At 40.3% G+C, this 18970-nt stretch overlaps 1 protein-coding gene across 1 annotated transcript; it reads left to right on the forward strand.

Annotated features, from left to right (window-relative positions):
• Window positions 1-3025: 3025 nt before the first annotated feature.
• TMEM68 (transmembrane protein 68) lies at window positions 3026-18740 on the forward strand. Its single transcript, XM_010083280.1, has 6 exons — window positions 3026-3353; window positions 5755-5919; window positions 12591-12784; window positions 14922-14982; window positions 16776-16915; window positions 18314-18740. Exons 1-6 carry the CDS (start codon window positions 3026-3028, stop codon window positions 18416-18418), a joined length of 993 nt encoding a protein of 330 aa, XP_010081582.1. The 3' UTR covers window positions 18419-18740.
• The last annotated feature ends 230 nt before the right edge of the window (window positions 18741-18970 follow it).

Consider the following 18970-nt stretch of genomic DNA (forward strand, 5'->3'; position numbering starts at 1 on the left):
AAGCGGTTCATTTCTGCAAGGGGCATGTCCTGGCTGTTGTTTTTGTTGACCCACCCTCAGGGTCTCGGTTAACCCCGTGTCACAGCTGACGCCCGCTGCTGTAGTTCAGTTCAGGACTTTTCTGGATTCTATGCTAAAGTCAGTGAAGGGGATTGTATGTTAGCCTTGCTTCCACTTCACCTAAAGCCTTTAAGGGTTGGTCATTGTGTGTTATCAAACAAGAAATTGCGTCTTTTTCATCTAGTGAAATTGTATGCGAGCTGCGCTATTACCAGGTTAGAAGTTAAAAATATTTAGTTTGAACTGCACAGCAGGAAATGCGTTAGTGATGTCGGTTAAAATGAATTATTGAAGGGTATATGCTCGTATTACAAAGGGATTGTGCCCCTAAGTTCACTAAGGGTGAGACTTAGTGGTACTGCACCCTGTTGGGATTTTTGGATTTGGATGGTGACATGTCAGAAAACCTCTGACGAGGAGGGCACGGCAGTCTCTCTTTGCTTGGATGAGGTCCTAATCAGAGGGATGTTTCTGGTGTTTCTAGAAGACGGTGTGCTTTATCTTGTGATTTTAGCTGCTCTGGGCAGTCACAGGGTAGAAGGCTGTAAAGCGGGATCAGACCAAAATAACGTTATCTGTCAGTAGCATCTATGAACGATGTTGGACCTTTATTCAGTGTGGAGCATCCTCTGCTTTGTTTCATCGTGGAGACACAATCTTCCCTTCTTCCCTGCCGTTGGGTGTTCAGTGGGGCAATAACAGAAATCACCCCTGGGCTTGGATATGGAGTGTTTTTGTTGACATACCATGGGTGATCAGGACAAATGCTGGACTTGTTACGAGGGGAGCAAAATTACAGGAGAGAAGTGCCTGGAGGAGGCCTTTTTCTGGCGGATGGTAAGTCAGATGTGAGTGTGATGGCCATCTGCATTCTGGGCTATCTTAGCAAGGCCACAGCCATTAGATCGAGGAAGTATTTATTCCCCTCTTCTCAGCACTTTGCAGACCAGAAGTCCGGTTTAGAGCCCCAGAGTACAAGAAAGATGCTGATGAGCTGGAAGGGGAGCCGAGAAGGGCCACCCACAGTGTTTGCTGGTGTCTGTGGAGAGGCTGAGGGAGCTGTGAGTATTTAGCCTGAAGAAGAGGGGGCTGAAAGAGGATCTTACTGCTGCTCTTCATGAGTCGTTACAGAGAGGGGGGAGTCAGACTCTTCTCAGCAAAGGGATGGGAGAAGTCCAGGCATAGCAATCTGATGAGTTTTGTAGTGTTGAATGCTATTCCTGGATCCTGCTTGGTTTCCCAAGTTGTGTTTCTTGTACTTGCTGTGGGTGTTTGCTGCCTGACAGGTTCTGGAGTTCAGCTCTGGCAACTGGAATGAGAAGGAGCGTTCTCTTGCTCTCCCGCTTGCTCTCCCTAATTCACACCCCCAAACACACATGGATGAAATCAGTGAAGTGCATGTGACAAATGCTACATGCTTATACCTTGCTGAAGATAAAGCAGCTGCTTGTCACATCGTCCTCAAGAACATGCTGAAGAGGGAAAGTGTTGTAAGCCTGAATTAGTGTAACAGGCATGGATCGTGGGAGCACAGTCCTTGTCGTGAGATCAGCTTTCTTCTTGTTAATAGGAGTTATCTTGAGCAGTGTGAGTAGAGGCTGTTTTCAAAACAAAAGGAAAAGGAACATCCTTGCTCTGTCAGAATGAGAGGAAAAATTGAGACTGGGAAATAAGTGAGTAGAGTTCTGCTCTAGTACATGTTTCAACAACACATAGCAAGTGTGAACTAAAACTGATCTGCTACATAGTTTTTGTTGTCTGATAGCATTAGCAAAATTATCTTCTGAATTTCAGTCACTTGTTTCTTGCAAAACCAGACCAAGAGTAAAGGAGTGATAGACATAGGAACTCCACAGTCATACATGCTGTAAGTCACATTTTAATAAAAAACCAAAACACAACCCCAAGCTTAAAGTCTTTCAGAAATTATTTTTCCTAATCTGTTTCCCTCTACAAGCCTACATTATAGTTGCAACATGTTTTTCTTCTTGGTCCTGACTGATAGTTACTTCAAACCTTGACCACAGCTTTATTCTAGACTAGGATAACTTTTTTCCGCTAAGGTATTAGTTATGTTGTTCTAGAAATGAAACAATCTGTATGCTTGGCTAGTTTAGCTACATGTTTGACAGATTAAGTGAATTGAAAGTTTTCCCTTAAATTGTACAAAGCTAAGAAAAAAAGTGTTGCTCCAGAAGTATAGAAAGCCTGGAGAGGTCTAACCGTGAAACTTCTTAGGAGCTGATGTTGGGGAAGAGCGATTCTTACACAGTAAACCCAGAGCAGTTAAATCTGTTAAAGGACTTTTTGGGGTCTTTGTTCCTCGTCCTTTCTGCTGCCTCTCGGTGTTGTGCTCCGGGACTTGGTGTTTCACTACCTGTAAATTTCCAGGTACAGTTAAAAGTGTCTACAGGATTGAGAATTACTTATTTGAGATCATCTTCTGCCCGAGTCATCGCACGCTTGTGGTTAGTGGAAGTGTTCAGTAGGGTTTTATAGCACAGGATTTCCGATTGTGCTGTTTCCTTTTGTAGTAAGTGCTTCTGAGAAGGTTTTGAGTGTACTTTGTATTGTCTAGAATAATCAGACTAAGTTAGCTTTCTGAAAATTGAAAATACAGTATAAATCAGTATACGTAACAGAATAAAGTTTCTGGATCTATGTAAGTTGAACAATTTTTAATGAGCTAAAATCTTAGTCTGAGACTAAGCAATCACACTATGTTTCTGAAATCACAGCTGCCAGCATTTCCACTATGCAAAAGAAAAGGCTTGAAAAAATCGGGTAAGAGTTTTGCTGTACGAACCACTGTTTCTAATAGCTTCTTCTGGCATGTGGAGTAACTGGTATATGAACAAAATGCATCAGAGGGTTTTTTTGTATGACTAAACAGTATAGGCAGGTCTGTCTTTTTTGAGGATTTATTAATCTGCCTTTTTTTTTTTTTTTTTTAATCAAACAGGAGATGGTAGGTGGAAATGAATCCTGTAGTGCAGGACCGATACCTATGTCCTACTTGACTTGCCTGACTTCCATTCTGGGAGAATGGACTGGCGTGGAGCATATTGAAGAGTATCTGAGTTATGCAGTCTACCTTCTGTGGGTGTTTTTTCCACTCGCACTAGTTCTTCTGCTTCCGGGAGGTATCATCATCCTCTTCTACACTTCCATTCTCCTTCTTCATATTTATAAAAGGAAGAATGAACTAAAGGAAGCTTATTCCAATGATTTTTGGGATGGCGCAAAACAAATGTTGGCTACCCTATGGGATGGACATGGAAGAATATGGCATGGTGAGATCTGACTTTTCGTTTAATAACTCAAGCTCTCATTCCTGGTTTACCTTTCAGGATTTTAAGTATATATCTGCTTGTTGCTGCTGTTGCATGAAATCTAACATTCAGGCCATTTTTTTTTTCTTTTTTATTAATGGCTGCCTGTGGTGCTTGGGAGAAAAAAAGCCAATGAGACTTTATTGGACGTAAATTTTTTTTTTTGTTTTATGCATTTATTCCTTTGGTGCTACAAAATGAGATCTTTCATCCTGTTGAATATATATACAATTTTTAAAAATGTTTAATTTTTTAAATTTTTTGTTACTACTCCTGGATTTCCTCATTCCCGGAGGACCTGAAATGATTGCTGTGTTAAAAATTAGATCAATTAACTATATTATTTCAGAGTCAATATATGAACATTGGAAGTTAAATGCCAGTTCCCCGATAGCTAGTATGTCAGCACGTTCGCATAATTTAATTGCACTTAACCAGTCTTTTACATATAATGCCAAATGATGTCTAAAAGGAGCACTTAGTGTCAGTTCACTCACTGAACTACTGCTTCAAATTGACTTTAGAGCCCAAAACTCTTACAGAACCCTACTTTTTTATTTTCTTCCTATGTATTTTTGACAACTACTTTCTCTACTAAGAATGTCAAAACTAAGGGCTCTCTTCCTTGTCCTTCTACTATTATTTCTTCTATAAAGACAGACTTAATAAATGATTTGGCTTTTCTTTCTAAGGAAATCATAAGCCTCTTTCAGAACCATTCAGTCTAGATGCAGCTAAAGGAGAAAGAGATGTTTAAGAGCAATTTACATAAAGCACAAATCCTTCTTGAAAATCATCTCTATTTGTTCTCTAGTCAAAGGGAAGCAGGTTTTCAAGGCATTGATAACCAGATGGTGCAGCGGCTGTATCAGATAGGCTTTGTAAGTCTAAGATGTAACTTTCAAATCTAGGAAAGTACACTAGATCAAAATCAACAGCTACATCAAAGAGCTTAAAATGCTCACTTCACAATAAAAAGCTGTTTACTTTTTTCCATGAGAAAATGATTTTTTAAGGCCTTGGCTCTTTAGTAACTTTTTCTTTTTTAAGGGTCTAACTTTTTATTTGCTCAGAAAAGATTCTTGTCCAGTCCCTCATCAACAGTTGTGACTTTTTTTCTGCTCTGCCAGCTGCTTACATGTTCTCTATACACTTCTCTCGCTAAAGAATGAAATATTTGGTGATTATTTTTCCCTCACTGGATTAGTCTATATATCACAGGAAGAACTTTTCATCCTGAAATCTCACAGCATCAGGGAAAAAAAACAAAACCAAACAACAAAAAACAACCCCACAACCTAAAAACCCCAAACCCAAAACTGGTATGTGATACCTGTAACTTTGCATGTATTATGAAAATGGTGGGTGTAGGTATCATTCTGGTTATCGTTGTCTGGCATGGAGCATAGTTAGTGGTAACTTGGGATGGCACAACGATATGCTTGCAATATCTTGAAGCTCCACAGGTATAGAAAGTAAAAAAAAAGAAGAGCCAAGAATACCATCAAAATTTAAAAAAAAATAAATTATGGAAATGGAATTGTAGACCTGATTAACTTTTGAAAGAAATGACAGGGTTTAATTTTTTTCATATTATATTTTATGCTTATATTTTGTTTTTTTATCAAAAACCCACAAGACAGTGTAACAATACTGCTGAATATTAACTGAATATGTTCTATACTGATTTATTTTGATATTTTGTGTTAACTGAGTGTATTCTGCACTGTTAATTAGAAATGTAAGTTCAGTAAGAAACTTGCGTGTGTTTATGTATGTTTTAATTAAGCATATAAAGCCCTGAATAGCTTTTAGTACTTAGTGATGGAAAAATGGAGCAAGTATAACTCTTGAGAGAAATAACAAATATAAGCTTCATACCCTGGTCTAAAAGGAGACATGTAAATAGATGTTGTCACACCAAATCTTCTTAAAAAAGTTACTGATGGCAGTGAACTTCAAAAGGTAAATAATAGCTTGAAATAGTTGTCTTTCACCACTCCAATCGTTCTTTTGATTTCTTTTGAATGATTGATTCTGAGGACACTGCAGCCTTGAAGAAAGTGAACTGTAAAAATAAGGGAAAATTGTATAGTTCAAGACAGTGAGACCGGGTGTTCTGTGTTTATGGTTTTTTTGTTGTTGTTCTTTTAGTGTGGCTCTTCTGCTTTAAATGAAACTTGTATTTCCTGTGGAACAACTTGGTAAATGCAGCAAGTCACCTCTTGACTTCTTAGCAGTCACACTGCTCTTACCACTTCCCAGTAGCTGTCGGTTTGTTTGCCAACTTGCTGCAAGTTAGTTTCTTTGGGATAGAATTATATCAAACTTTCACATCAGTAATGCCTTTAACTCCTAACAGGTTATGAGCTTCATGGTGCTGAAAATATTCCTGAAGGACCAGGGCTTATTGTGTTTTATCATGGAGCTACTCCTGCTGACTGTGTCTATTTCATGGCCAGACTTCTTATACAGAAGAAGAGATACTGCCACGTAGTAGCTGATCATTTCGTCTTTAGATTACCAGGTAACATACTTCATTATAAACAATCAATTTGAGAACTCTTAATTTTTTATTACGGTGTAATTAATAAAAATTGTGCCACAGGACCACAGCTCTCCGAACAGGTATTCAGACAAATTTAATGAAAGTGTTGAAGTACAGCTGTCTCTAACATGTTCTTTACAAGCAAGAATGAGTCTATGAGACTGGCCAGTGCAAGGATGGGTCGTACTTCTGGCTGGCCAACACTTTGCAACGACTCTAGGGTGTTTAGAAACAAAGAGAAGGAGATCATAGGAGAAACAGTTGTCTCTGTATTAATCAGTAGCAAAGACTTCAGTAAGATGTTTCTATTTTTATTAATATAGGCAGAATGAGTGGTGTAACCTGATTAAGAAAACTGTTTGGAAGCGATGCCCTTAAAGGTGACAATACTAGTCTGGGGAGATGATGTATTTTCACAGCCCACCCAGTTGAGTATGGTGGGCAGTAGGACCTGTCCCCAAGAAGACTGTTCCAAGTAGAATTTTTTTTGGAGGAAAGCTGTAGACGAAGTGTCCTACAAGTTTGTGTGAAACATGAGGTGAAGCGTGAAGAAAAGGAAAAATACCTTTAGGGCAAGATTTTGGCTGGGAAGCCTAGTGAAAAACACTGCTGATTGATGAAATGAATTTTGTGAGGGATTTGGTTTTTGTGTGTGTGAAGTACAGTATTAGCCAGTTCTTTTCCCGAGTTCAGTTTGTGACTAAGAGCCTCGTAATTCATTTTGTGCATTTACAGGAGTGTTCCCTACTGATGCTTTTAGTGGAAACAACCCATATCAGAAAACTGTCCTTCTGCCAGTATAGTTTTATTTCAGCCTTAATCCCTGAAAACTGAACTCTTTCATACTGATAACATCATGGCTTTGCCTCTGCAACTGCTTTTGCCAACAGACTGCAATTTGTCAGTTGATTATAAAATCTATTGCATACGTAACCTATTTTGTAATATAGATTTGGCTGCATATTGTATCTATTAATACTTATGCACAGTTGTTTATCAAATGGGAGATTATGTTGTTTTTCTCCATTTCTGCTTTAAAATAAGGTTCTAGGTGTGAGTATACTTACGAGCCACCCAAATACCGTTCAGTAGCATTGCAGAGACATCTGGCATCGCAGAGACATCTGGCTGAATGCCTGGTCTCAAAGAATGGAGTTCAGCAGTACAGTGTCTAGCTAACAGCTAGTTTCTACAGGCATTCCTCAGGGATTGATCCCAGGACCAGCACTGCTTAATATTTGTATTGCACACCTGGATGAGGGGGTGGTGTGTGCTTGCAGAAAGTTCACTGATGGTACCAAACTGGGGGAGCAGTTGATACACTGGGGGTTAGAGCTGGTGTGTAGAGCGCCTTCCCAGAAATGAACTGGCAGAAACATGGTGAAGTTCAGCAAAAGCAGATGTGAAGTTGTGCATCTGGGATGGAGCAATCCCATGTGACAGTATCCGGGGTAGACAGTGGCTCTGCTGGAAAGGACTTTGGCATTCTAGTGGACAAGTTGGACGTGAGTCAGCAGTTGTGCCCTTGCAGCAAAGAAGGTGACCTGCATGCTGAGCCTTTTTTAGCAGGAGTGTAGCCAGCAGGTTGAGTGAAGAGGTTTTTTTCCTTTGGCTTGGCACCTGTGCAAGCACATCTCACAATATGGTGCCAGGTTTTGGACTCCCCATTATAAGCCAGACATGGACACACTAAAGCATGTTCAGTATATGATGGGGAGATTGAGCACACAATGTATGAGGAGAGGCTGAGAGAACTACATTTACTTTGTCTGTACCAGATAAGGGGTGGGAAGATATTGCTGTCTTCAGTGACCTAACAGGAGGGTGCAGAGAAGAGGGAGTTAGACTCTTATCACAGGTGTACAGCAGTAGAATGAGAAGCAACAGAGACAAGTTGCAACACAGGAAGTTTTGATTAGACGTGTGGAAAGGTATTTTACCATGAGGGTGATCAGACACTTGAACAGATTGCTTCAACAAGTTGGGGAATCTCCAGCCCTGGAGACTCCATTGGCTGAGGCCCGGAGCAGCCTGATCTAGTTGGACCCGCTTTGAGTGGGAGGTTGGACTAGGTGACCTTCCAACCTGTGTGTGTGAATGAATTAAGGCTATTCAGGGAAGACAAGCCCAAAGAGCCCAGATAATGTTCTGGATTGTGTTTCAAAATCTGCACAATAGTCTGTGACTGGTAGCCCAGACCATGTTATTATGGTCAATGCAGGAGAAATGGGGCGGTGGAATGGGGGGTGGGCTTGGGGAGTCTGTAGGCTGTTAGACACAGTTGGATTAGATGATTCAATGATCCTTCTGTTTTTATGATTATTGAATCTACTGTGAATAACTGAGGAATGGCTTGTCCCATGAACTGGAATTTCAGGTCCATGCCAGTATGCAGTTGCCAGTATGCAGTCTCATTGCATCCTCTGTGTTGGGCACTGCTGGCTGAAATTAAACACAATTAACTGGAGTGTGTTTGTAAAATGTTGCTATGCCTCTTAAGGGATGTATGAGCCTGCAGGGGGTCAAACATGTCTCTCCCTACTGCTTAGTCTTGAAAGATACAGCTTGATAACTTGCGGAAGGGAATCTAACCTAATAGGAGACTTCATGTAGGTATGTGGAGATTCCTCTTGAACATTGCCTAATGCATTTTTCTTTCACATTGATGCAAAGGAAATTATTTAATTGTCTCAATTTGTAGTGTATCAATAATATATATCAATACTATATGCTTCTGTTGCTTGCATTTTGGGGCAGAAGGATATGAAATATGGTCCTGTGGCTTCCTTTTTTTTTCCTTTTTCTTTTAAATACCGGAGGTTAGTCATAGGAAAAAAAAACCAAAAACCCACATTTCAATGTTTTCTGTTTCTTTTAGATTCTTAGCTGTATAATGCTCAGGAATACATTGATTTTTGTACATTGAGGTCTGCAGCACCTCCCCTATGAGGACAGGCTGAGAGAGTTGGGGGTGTTCAGCCTGGAGAAGAGAAGGCTCCGGGGAGACCTTAGAGCAGCTTCCAGTGCTGAAAGGGGGCTACAGGAGAGATGGGGAGGGACTTTTTACAAGGGCATGTAGTGATAGGATGAGGGGACATGGATTTAAACTGGAAGAAGGCAGATTTAGATTAGATATTAGGAAGAAATTTTTTCTTGTGAGGGTGGTGAGACACTGGAACAGGTTGCCCAGAGAAGCTGTGGATGCCCCATCCCTGGAGGGGTTCAAGGCCAGGCTGGATGAGGCTTTGAGCAACCTGGGCTAGTGGAGGGTGTCCCTGCCCATGGCAGGGGGGTTGGAACTAGATGATCTTTAATCCAACCCAAACAATTATATGATTCTATGATTCTCTAAGGTTGAGTTAAGAGAAGATCTTTTCCCAAAGAGTGCAGTGAGGACTGAGATTTCACTTGTGTTCTTCTCCATCACCCGCTGCTATAGTATGGGCCATGTTTGCTTCCTAGAGTCATCTGGGAGCCTCTTTAAAATGTTGTCTGATATTAAGGATCCAAGACAGTCCTTGTCCTGTAATGTCCCAGAGGAAACAAGCTGTGGCTTCTTGCCTGTTTCATACACAAGTTGTTGCAAAGTGTCTCGTAGGCTGAATGTTCTGCGGATATACATGTCTGGTTACCTACAGTGTGGAAGTTTGGATTCAGTGGTCTGAATGATTCCTCTCTGTGGTCGTAAAGGTCAACTATAGAAAAATGAGATCCTTGCCCTCTTGCCACCAGGTAGCGGACAGCCCCTACATCACAGTCACTGGGGCTAACTTAGAGAAATGTATATAGTGCGCTTACTGAGATAAGTGTTAAATGCATTACTGGGTACTCTCCAAAGGGTTTTCAAAGATTGGTGTGGACACAGTGTTGTGGAAAATATGAGAAGAGTGTACTGGGGCAAAGGGCAGAGTCCAGGTTGAACTGTGGAATAAAATTAATTTTGGATTTCTTGACATTTGGAAAAATTAACATGACTTCATGCTCTGGAAGGCTGAAAATCTGTGTTTAGATAATTTTGAGAGCTGTTTTGTTGTTTAAAGTGGAAAAATAGATTCTTGGTCACTTTCATGCAACAGCCAGGTACTACCCCCTGTTTCTTCGGACTCCGTGATGGCCTCTGCCTTGGGCACGGAACACCGTGGCTGTCCCTTCAGGGACACGGCACTAGTTCCTGTCTCTCTGCTGCTCCAATGGAGCCAGGTTCTTCCTCTTTGCTACTGGAGTCGAGATGCTGAGAGGAATGTATGATCTGCTGGCTAGGCTGTGAGGTACAGCTCAGAATGTAAGGTTTATACAAAAAGTCAAGGGGGGAAATATGGCTGAGAAATTTTGTGAAGACTTGAAACCCTACCCCCCCACTATTTTGTTCTACAACTTTTTGTGTGTATTCTGTCTGTATTCTGGTTTTGGTATTTTTTTTTTTCCTCTTCTGACCTGTCATGGTGGGTTAACCTTGGCTGGATGCCAGGTGCCTACCAGGCCCCTCTATCACTCCCCCTTCAGCGAAATAAAGGGGGAGAATAAGATGAAAAACTTGTGGGTCAAGATAAAAGCAGTTTAATTAAAGCAAAGGCCAAGGTCACGCACAGAAACAAAAGGTAAACAAAGATGTTATTCTCTGCTTCCCCTCAGTAAGCCATGTCCGGCCACTTCCCAGGAAAGCAGAGCTTCAGTGTGTGTAGCGGCTGCTCCCGGAGACAAACCCAGTAACCAATGCCCCCCTCCTCCTCCTGCCCTTGGCTGGTATGGCAGGGCAGCAGTCCAGCCAATCCGGGTCAGCTGTCCCAGCTCCGCCCCCTCCCCAGCTGTGTTATAAACACCCTCCTGGCTGCCAGGGCAGCACTCAGCACTGGGAGGGTGCTGGGGGGGTACTGACTCCATCTCAGCCAGACCCAATACGCCTGTGAACGGGACAGACTCATGGTGTTGCTTTATCACACACCCCACGACGACCCTTCCCCAGCATGTCCAATGCAGAAAGGAAAACTATCTTCACCGCTTCTGGTTCCTTGGAGTCTCTTTTCCTGCTTGGCTCAGCACTTCTCATGATGGTTTTGTCTCTCTCCTGAACTCCCTTGACAGAAGGGGCTTAGAAACAGGCAGCTTCCTACCACCAGGGCATTCCAGAGAGCTTTCATTAGTTTGGGAATGTAAAACATTTTAAAAACCAGGTATTTAAGATCCCATGAATAAAGCCCCTGAGAGAAATTAAATTACGTTAGGAAAACTCTATTTCAGGTGTCCTCTGTGCAGATACCACCAGCTGAAGACTGCTAGTGCCATCAGCAGCGTGCAAGGCAGTCACAGCAGAATACAAGACAGGTATAACAGAGCTTGTGTTCTGTTGTCATGTTTATGGACAGATCCTGGTTGTGTATAGATAGAAATCAGGAGTCATTATACTCGCACTTGCTACAAGGACTAGCTAGAGATCAGAGTTTAGTTAAGAATAAACTACTGATATGCTGCCTCATGCTCTCCTTCCCAAGCCTTTTGCTTATGCGGGCTGTAAGGGAAGCCAGATCTCTGTCTTCTTAACTGTATTTGGACTCTTCCTCAGTGTGTGTGTGTGCATGTAACAAATGTGTGTTTATAGTAACAACTATTAATTTGTTAACCTGAGGTTAAAAAATGAAGATCTCCTATTGAGGGCAAACTCAACTATATCAGTTCTGTGTCTTTGTCCGTGGCTGACAAGGTTGTTTGCCTCAGTGGGAAAGTTCAAGAAGGAAAAGTAATCTTTCCTGTACTGCTCAGTCATCTAAAGTTCCTGTTTTGGTATGCAATACTCATGAATACTGTATAAATTTAAAATTTATTGAACCAAGTGAACGTGATTGATTTCCTGCAAACAGAGGTTACGTTAGGCTAGTTATGTTCTTTTATATTAGACTAGTTATCTAAACTGATCAGGTATGTGCCCATTTGATGCTTGTAAGCAAAATTTTGATGTTCTGCTGTTTCTTGAAGAGTAAGGTCAGTATGACATTGCAAATTCAAGGTGATATGAGGAGTTTATGTAACTTCACAATTAAAAAATTCAATAAATGAAAAATCTTAACGTAAAATGAATATTCCCAATCCAGGCTTGGCAGATGCCTCTGTGCGAAAGGCCATCTGGGTACTCACAGGCTGAACCAGGGGGTCAATTCCTGCAGTGATCTGTAACAGAGAATGCTGCGATTTCTTTGTCATTCTCCTTCTTGTGCACAGACTGCTCTTGATTTGCCAAAGTTAACAAAACAAAAACCACAACGATTTGCTGGTATTTTCTCTTGTTGCACTCTTTTTAGGACTGTGCTACATTTGAAAAGTAGATCTTGGGCAAGGAGATGGTGCCTTGGAGCCAACTTAACAACTCCTTTGAAGGGACACGTGAAAGCACAGAGTGCTTGCCAGTTTTTTGCAGTTTAGTCTTGATAGCACCTGACTTTGTTATGACAAAAAGCCACTGGAAACCCTAAATCTTCAACTTTTTAGACCAAAATTGGTAAGCAGGACATCATGCTTTAGACTCTAGAAACATCTTTGATTTGGGCTTACAGGTTATTAGACAAGTAAGTTTTAGCTGTTGTGTTCTTTGTTGGGAACCTGTACTCCAGGGTAGTATGTATTAACACTTTCTGAATGAATGTTATCTTACCCTGCAGGTTTTAAATTATTACTCGATGTGCATGGAGTTATGCATGGACCAAAAGAAGAATGTGTCAAGGCTCTGAAGAAGGGCTGTCTGATAGCTATTGCCCCAGGTGGAGTTCGGGAAGCACTCTTTAGTGATGAAATGTATACTATTATCTGGGGTAGTCGGAAGGGCTTTGCTCAGGTGGCCATTGATGCAAAAGTGGTAAGTAGGACAGATCACAGAAGAGAAGCAAAGAATGCTAATTTATTAGTACTTTCTTCCAAGGAAAGCTGTTTTGATTCTCTTAGATTTGGTGTTAACATTGCTGAGTGTCATGAATATGGTCTGCTTGCTCTCGTAACTATATTTCAAGACTCTTTTTGTTGCTTTTTGTAAGAAGGCTTTGGAGTCAGCTAGAAATAGTGTGGTCAGAAAATCCAGAGTTTAAAAGAATGAGAGATGAAATCCAGGATGGTTTCTGTATTACAAGCTTGTGCTGTTTTACACATACCTGGTCAGAGTTGTGATGGCTCAACCCCTGACCGAAATGGTTGGGAAGCAACTATACATCAACAGTTCTGTTTCCCCATCACTGAAATACACTGCGACCGAGCACAGTGTAGATTCACTGGCACTATGTGCTGTATTGGCATTTTTCTGGTAGTAAGGGATGTCTAGGGCACACAGCAGCAGCAGGAGATGCTGTTCACTAGTGTGAACTGTTTCTCTTCAGTTCTAGTATATAGCATTGTGCTTGGTCAGCTAGCAGATAATTGTTCATATGGGACCAACGGTGAAAGGCACATAGGTGTGTGACATTGTCTGAATTGCAGGATTTTAATAATCCTTTCAGAGTCCCTCTCATTCTGTATTTATACTGGAAAGATGTGTGCGTATGTCTGTAGGGCTGCATATACCTAATCTGAAAGTAAGTCTCACACCAAGAGTTTTATATTTAGGTACTGTCATACAGACACCAGTTAAATCTCTGGATTTTAAACAGAAATAGAATACTTTACAGACCCAATTTCAAGTGCGTGTCACTTTTCTCAGAAGGAAAATAGCACAGTTTCAACAGGATATTATCAACAGTTTTAGATCTTACTAATGTATTGTAATAGCATATGAAAAGCCATACTTGGGATTCAACTATGGTTGTACTTGTATTTATTTTATTGAATGTACATTCAGTTCCCTTTGCACACTCACAAAGATCTTGCAGCTTCATCCTCTCCCACAAAAAACCTGAGAAATGCAGTAGAATAGGAATAGTGTCAGAGGCAGGCTGAAAGCGGGGAAAATACCTTTATTGAGCTGAAAGATGAGCTTTAATCACCCTTAATCGTGAGTATAACTCCTCATGGAAGGAAAAATGTGTCTAAAACTGGGACCTTCAAATTCTTGAGCTTGTCTCGTTTCAGCAGTTTGTTTGCTGGAGCATGTGTCATATAAACCAACTTGGTACATGCAAAAATCTCTACCTGTCTGTCAGAAGTAAAATGTTCCAAATAAGATGGTTCTAGAATACAGAAATTTGTTACCATTTGGTTTAGGCAACTGCACTTCTTTTTATTCTCTATAGTTGCACTGGATTATTTACAGACTTTTTTTTTCCCCAAAAAAACCAACTTGATACCTGTCTGAAAAGTTTCATTTACTAGCTTTTCTCCATGCTTATTTATAAAAGTTTGAAAGAGTCTGAATGTTTGAAAATCCCAGAAAGAGTTCTGTGTTTCTGAGGATGCTGTGTACAGTGAGTACATACATAAAATGATATTAAAAAACTTTGTGTGGTAGTTGACTCCCAGTTCATGTAAATCTTGACAGCTGTTGGCAAGTTTAAAAACAGCAATAAAAATGTGAAATATTAACATAATTCCAAATATTAATCAGCAGAAATAAATCATGGACGTGTATTGAATATGACTCATCATGTGTGAAGCAATACAATTGGGATAGCAGAGATGATTCAGATAAGTTTAAGGTCCCAATCCTGTGATTTCTTCCTGTTGAGCATAACTACAAATTAGGCAAGAGGTTTAACCACTTAAGACACAAATGTGCAAACACTGCTAGATGAGGGGAGGCCTAAATGCTCTGTAGGTTCTGAAGTCCTGCCCTGCTTTGAGAAAATGGATTTGCTGAAAAAGTGACTCGCTGAAATCTCATGCTGTTCTCCAGCCAGAAACTTCATGGCAGAAAGTGGCAGAAGAATTTAGGGATCCTTGTTTTGCTCTCTATTTGTCCTTGTCTGACAAACACTTCGGAAATTAATTTGCTTGTTGGGTTTAAGTGAGGTAGAAGTTTTTTAGATAGTGCTATCTTCATTAAATTCTTAATTATTTTTTTTCCCTCCTAGCCCATCATTCCTATGTTTACACAAAATGTTCGAGAAGGCGTTAGGACATTAGGAGGAATAAGTAAGACATTTTCTATTTTTTTGTAGTTTATTTTTCCATATGTGTTTAGCTTATCTCTGTAGAAATAATCCCCATACAAATTTGAGATTTGACACAACCTTGTTTCTGGAGGTTTACTCTCTGGTAGAGTTTAGAGATGTTATTAGGATTTAATATCAGCATTAGATGTGATATTGGCTCATCAGTCTCTGCATAACAATGTGCCTTCACAGAAGCAGAAGAAAAAAGGAAAAAGGAGCCAGAAAAAGGCAAATAGATTTAATGTTTTTCTCTGCTTATTGTGCTTGGCCACCTCCAGGTTATCTGTTTGTTAAGAAGCAAAGCAACCAGGGGTTTGCAACAGTTTATTTAAATGTCCTCCTAAAGCTCTGTGCTTACACCTCTACCGGTATTTAAACTTGGAATCATTTGAAATCTATTTAATCTGTAGTTGGTTTACTGTTCAGCACTAAAACTGTGGTTCCTCACAAAACCTTGCATTTTCCTGCTCTCGTTCCTCCTCTCGTGGGAACTTCCAGCCAGCACAGGAGTAGATGGGTGTGTCTGAAGGGTCCAGCTCTGGGGTGATTAGATGCCCCCATCTCTGCTGATCTGCTTGTGTTAAACCCACTTTTTTCTATTCTTCGACTTACTATCTATCAGAAAGGGCCTGAACAGTCTCCTCCATGCCATGTGTTCTGCCTCAAACATGGCATCATCATCTTCATCAGAGCACTGCTGCACAAAACAGTTCTGTTTCTCTCCCCTTCTAATTAAAAGCTGTATATTTCATGGGGAAAGCCGAGGCGTCAGATGGAGACACAAAGAATAATTCACACATTTGTCAGGTTCTACAAAAATAAACAGCAATTAATTGTTGCTATGTTCAGGAGAATCTTCCCAAACAAGCATAAATTTAAGCCCAGATCATTCATGTTACTTGTGTTCTACAGCAGAAGTGCAAGAGGAATTTGATTCTGTTGATCAGTGGATGCGTTACTCCAGTTTCAGTAGTTTTGGAATATTCTTTGTTCTTACAGTTTGTGTACAGAAAGTTCCACATCTGGGTTAATAAGGATTTTCTTATGCCAACACCTTAGTTAAAGGAATTTCTTGTCTAAAATTGAGAGAGAATATTAGCACCCATTCTGCAAGGAATGTTTTCTGGGTGCATTGCAGCTAGATGCTTAGAAGGTGGCAGTGGGGAAGAAGATGTGTCCTCTTAGAGCTGTTTGAAATACCTGCTTTTTCTCTCTTTTTATATTGTTTCACTGCAACCTGCGTGTGATCAGAAAGAGCAATTCAGTGTTTTACTGTGACTGTCCTTAGGCAGATAAGACTATTTCTGATCCTCTAGACCCCAGCGGCAGTGAACAGAACAGTCTTGCAATTCTAATTTCTTATGCTCACCTGTGAAATTAGCTGAACTGTAACCTGTATTGTGTCGCACTCCCTTCTTCTCCAGAGAGGCAGCTACTGGGTTTTTCTACTCTTCTTCCTTCTCTTTGCAGCTACTCTTTGGAGGAGAGATTTCACACCAAGTGAGGGTGGAAACATGTCTGCTGTTAGCATTAATGCAGCTTTTAGGAAATGAAAGTCAAGGGTAGAATAGCACTTGAGATGACACGTTGTTTGAGAATCTGGGTCAGGGGCTGGATTACTTGCCAAGCCAGTTTCAGTTTTAAGACATAGTGGGGGAAAAAAACTTTACAGAATAATCTTTCTCTCTCTCTTTTTTTTTTTCTCTCTCTCTCCTCCCCACCCTTCCCCCCTTCCCCTTCTGTCCTCCTTCCCCCTAAATTTTTTCACGTTAGAAATATTTAGGTCACTATACGAACGTATTAGATTGCCAGTAGTTCCTTTGTACGGTGGGTTTCCAGTCAAGCTTCGTACATTTATCGGAGAACCCATTCCATATGAACCAAATATAACTGCTGAGGAACTAACAGCGAAGGTAAGATAGATATGTATATATATATGTTTAAATTATTGACTGTTCGGATAGAAAACACTGGAATATTCTCGTCAAGTGATTTCTGCCTTGGAGCTAGTTATAGAAGTTGGTGGAACCATGGTAAGGTTTGGACTTGCTTAACTCTGAATGCCCTTCTGAAATGCTGTCTTTTTATTGCTAAAGCTTGCAGATGTTCTAGGCCTTTTAAAGTCAATACTGCACCCTGGATTTGCTTTGAGAAACAACTTCCACTAGGGACTGAAGAAGTTCAGTCAGATAAGGCTGCTCTGGGTTGATAAAGTCGTCAGCACTTCACCCAGAGGGAGTGTTCTGGATCTTGGTCTTTTTCAGAAAGACACTGATGAAGCCTTTCAAATGTAGCAAATCTGTGTTCACAAACTTGAAATTCCATACAATAAAAAAATAAAATAAATCATCTCACTGCTTTGTACAGTGTGTTTCCACTTCTGTTTCCTCCAAATTCTCACCCAACATATGAACTCTGGAATGTTCCCCTAGTTCAGGTTTAGGTGGTTTATAGAAAGGAGTCGGGTCCTCGTGTTCATTCAGTTTATTAATGGAATTTCAGTGCAGACATAAAACAGTTGTGTGATGGAGCAGTCAGAAGGAGAGGGCTGAAACAGCCCGTTTTGAGCGCTCCACAGATGGTCACTTTTAGCATTCGGAAAACTTCATTTGAGAGAAAAGAGATTTTTCTCTTGGCCCATGCAGGTGTCAGTTCAGTTGTCTCGCCTCATCTGTTCACCCTCTGATTAGATCTCTGCAAAATGACTTCTTAAAATGTTTATCTGCATTATCTTATGCCCTGGTTATGGAAGACTGATTGTTTCTTTTGGGGGTTCAGTCTGACAGGACTTCAGAACTTTTGGCTTTCGAGAGAGAATGTATTTTTAAATGACTTTCAGACATGCTTTGGCATCTTAAATTCCTGCGAACCCTTACTTGCTTCTAACTGAAGTGCAAATTCTGCTAGATAAGGTCCCTAGAATGCGAATCCCCTAGAATCCTAGTAAGTTTGAATGATTTTAATGTTTTATCTCATGTTTTAGGCTATGGCACAGTATGCATTTCCCATTACATATAGAAAAAATTACGCTCACAGTTTTTACCTAGTAGAAATTTTAGATCTGAAGAGAGATTTAGGACCAGATCTACAAAGAGAAGGAAGGAACCTTCTTCCAGGACTTAACAGTTGATTGTGTATTTCATATAAATAGTGGGAACACACATCCTGTGGGCTTAAATCTGAAAAAATAGTATTTTGAACTTGTAGTAGTTCTGCAACATTTGAAAGGATGAAGAGCCTAGAAATTGTGCTGACATATGAGCAATATAAAGATGACTTAGTTTGACAAAAACTTTACTTTTTCCTTACAGACAAAAGCTGCACTCCAGGCTCTAATAGAAAAACATCAGAAAATACCAGGAAATATATTTAGGGCTTTAATGGAACGATTTCAAACACAAAAGAAAGAAGATTAAGGTCTTCAGAGTAAACTAATAATTAGTTATAATATTCTTAAAGTCATATTTGTAACTTATTCATTCTTCTAATAATAGTTTTAAATACTGTCCTAATGATACTGCTGTATAATTTAAGATACAAGACATTGCCCCTTGCCCTTCCCCCTGTCCAGTATCAAGCTCAGGAACCCAAACTTTAAATAATTTGTAATGGGGCAAAACTTAGTTTTTGATAAATGCATTCCTACCTTGAAAGTGCTTTTTTGTTTGTTTTTTTTTTTTTCCTTGTTTGTTTTGTTTTGTTTTTTTCCACAAAAATGACACTGCAAGTCTTTATGTACACGGTCTCTTGTCTTTTATTTTCTTTTCCTCCTCCCCGCCCATGGTTGCTCTTTAACCTGAATGTTAGACGCGCTGCAGAGCTAGAGTCTTACTGTCTTGATCATCATCACTGTAACTAGGTTTTGGAGACCAGGTTACTGTTGTGCAGCATTTGTGAAAACTTTCATTAGGTTGTAACTCTCGTGCCACTGAAAAACAGCCTTCTGTGGCCTCAGAGTCTCTAGCTAT

The sequence above is a fragment of the Pterocles gutturalis genome, unplaced genomic scaffold, assembly GCF_000699245.1.
Source record: "Pterocles gutturalis isolate BGI_N339 unplaced genomic scaffold, ASM69924v1 scaffold30395, whole genome shotgun sequence".
In the NCBI taxonomy this organism is placed as follows: Eukaryota; Metazoa; Chordata; class Aves; order Pterocliformes; family Pteroclidae; genus Pterocles; species Pterocles gutturalis.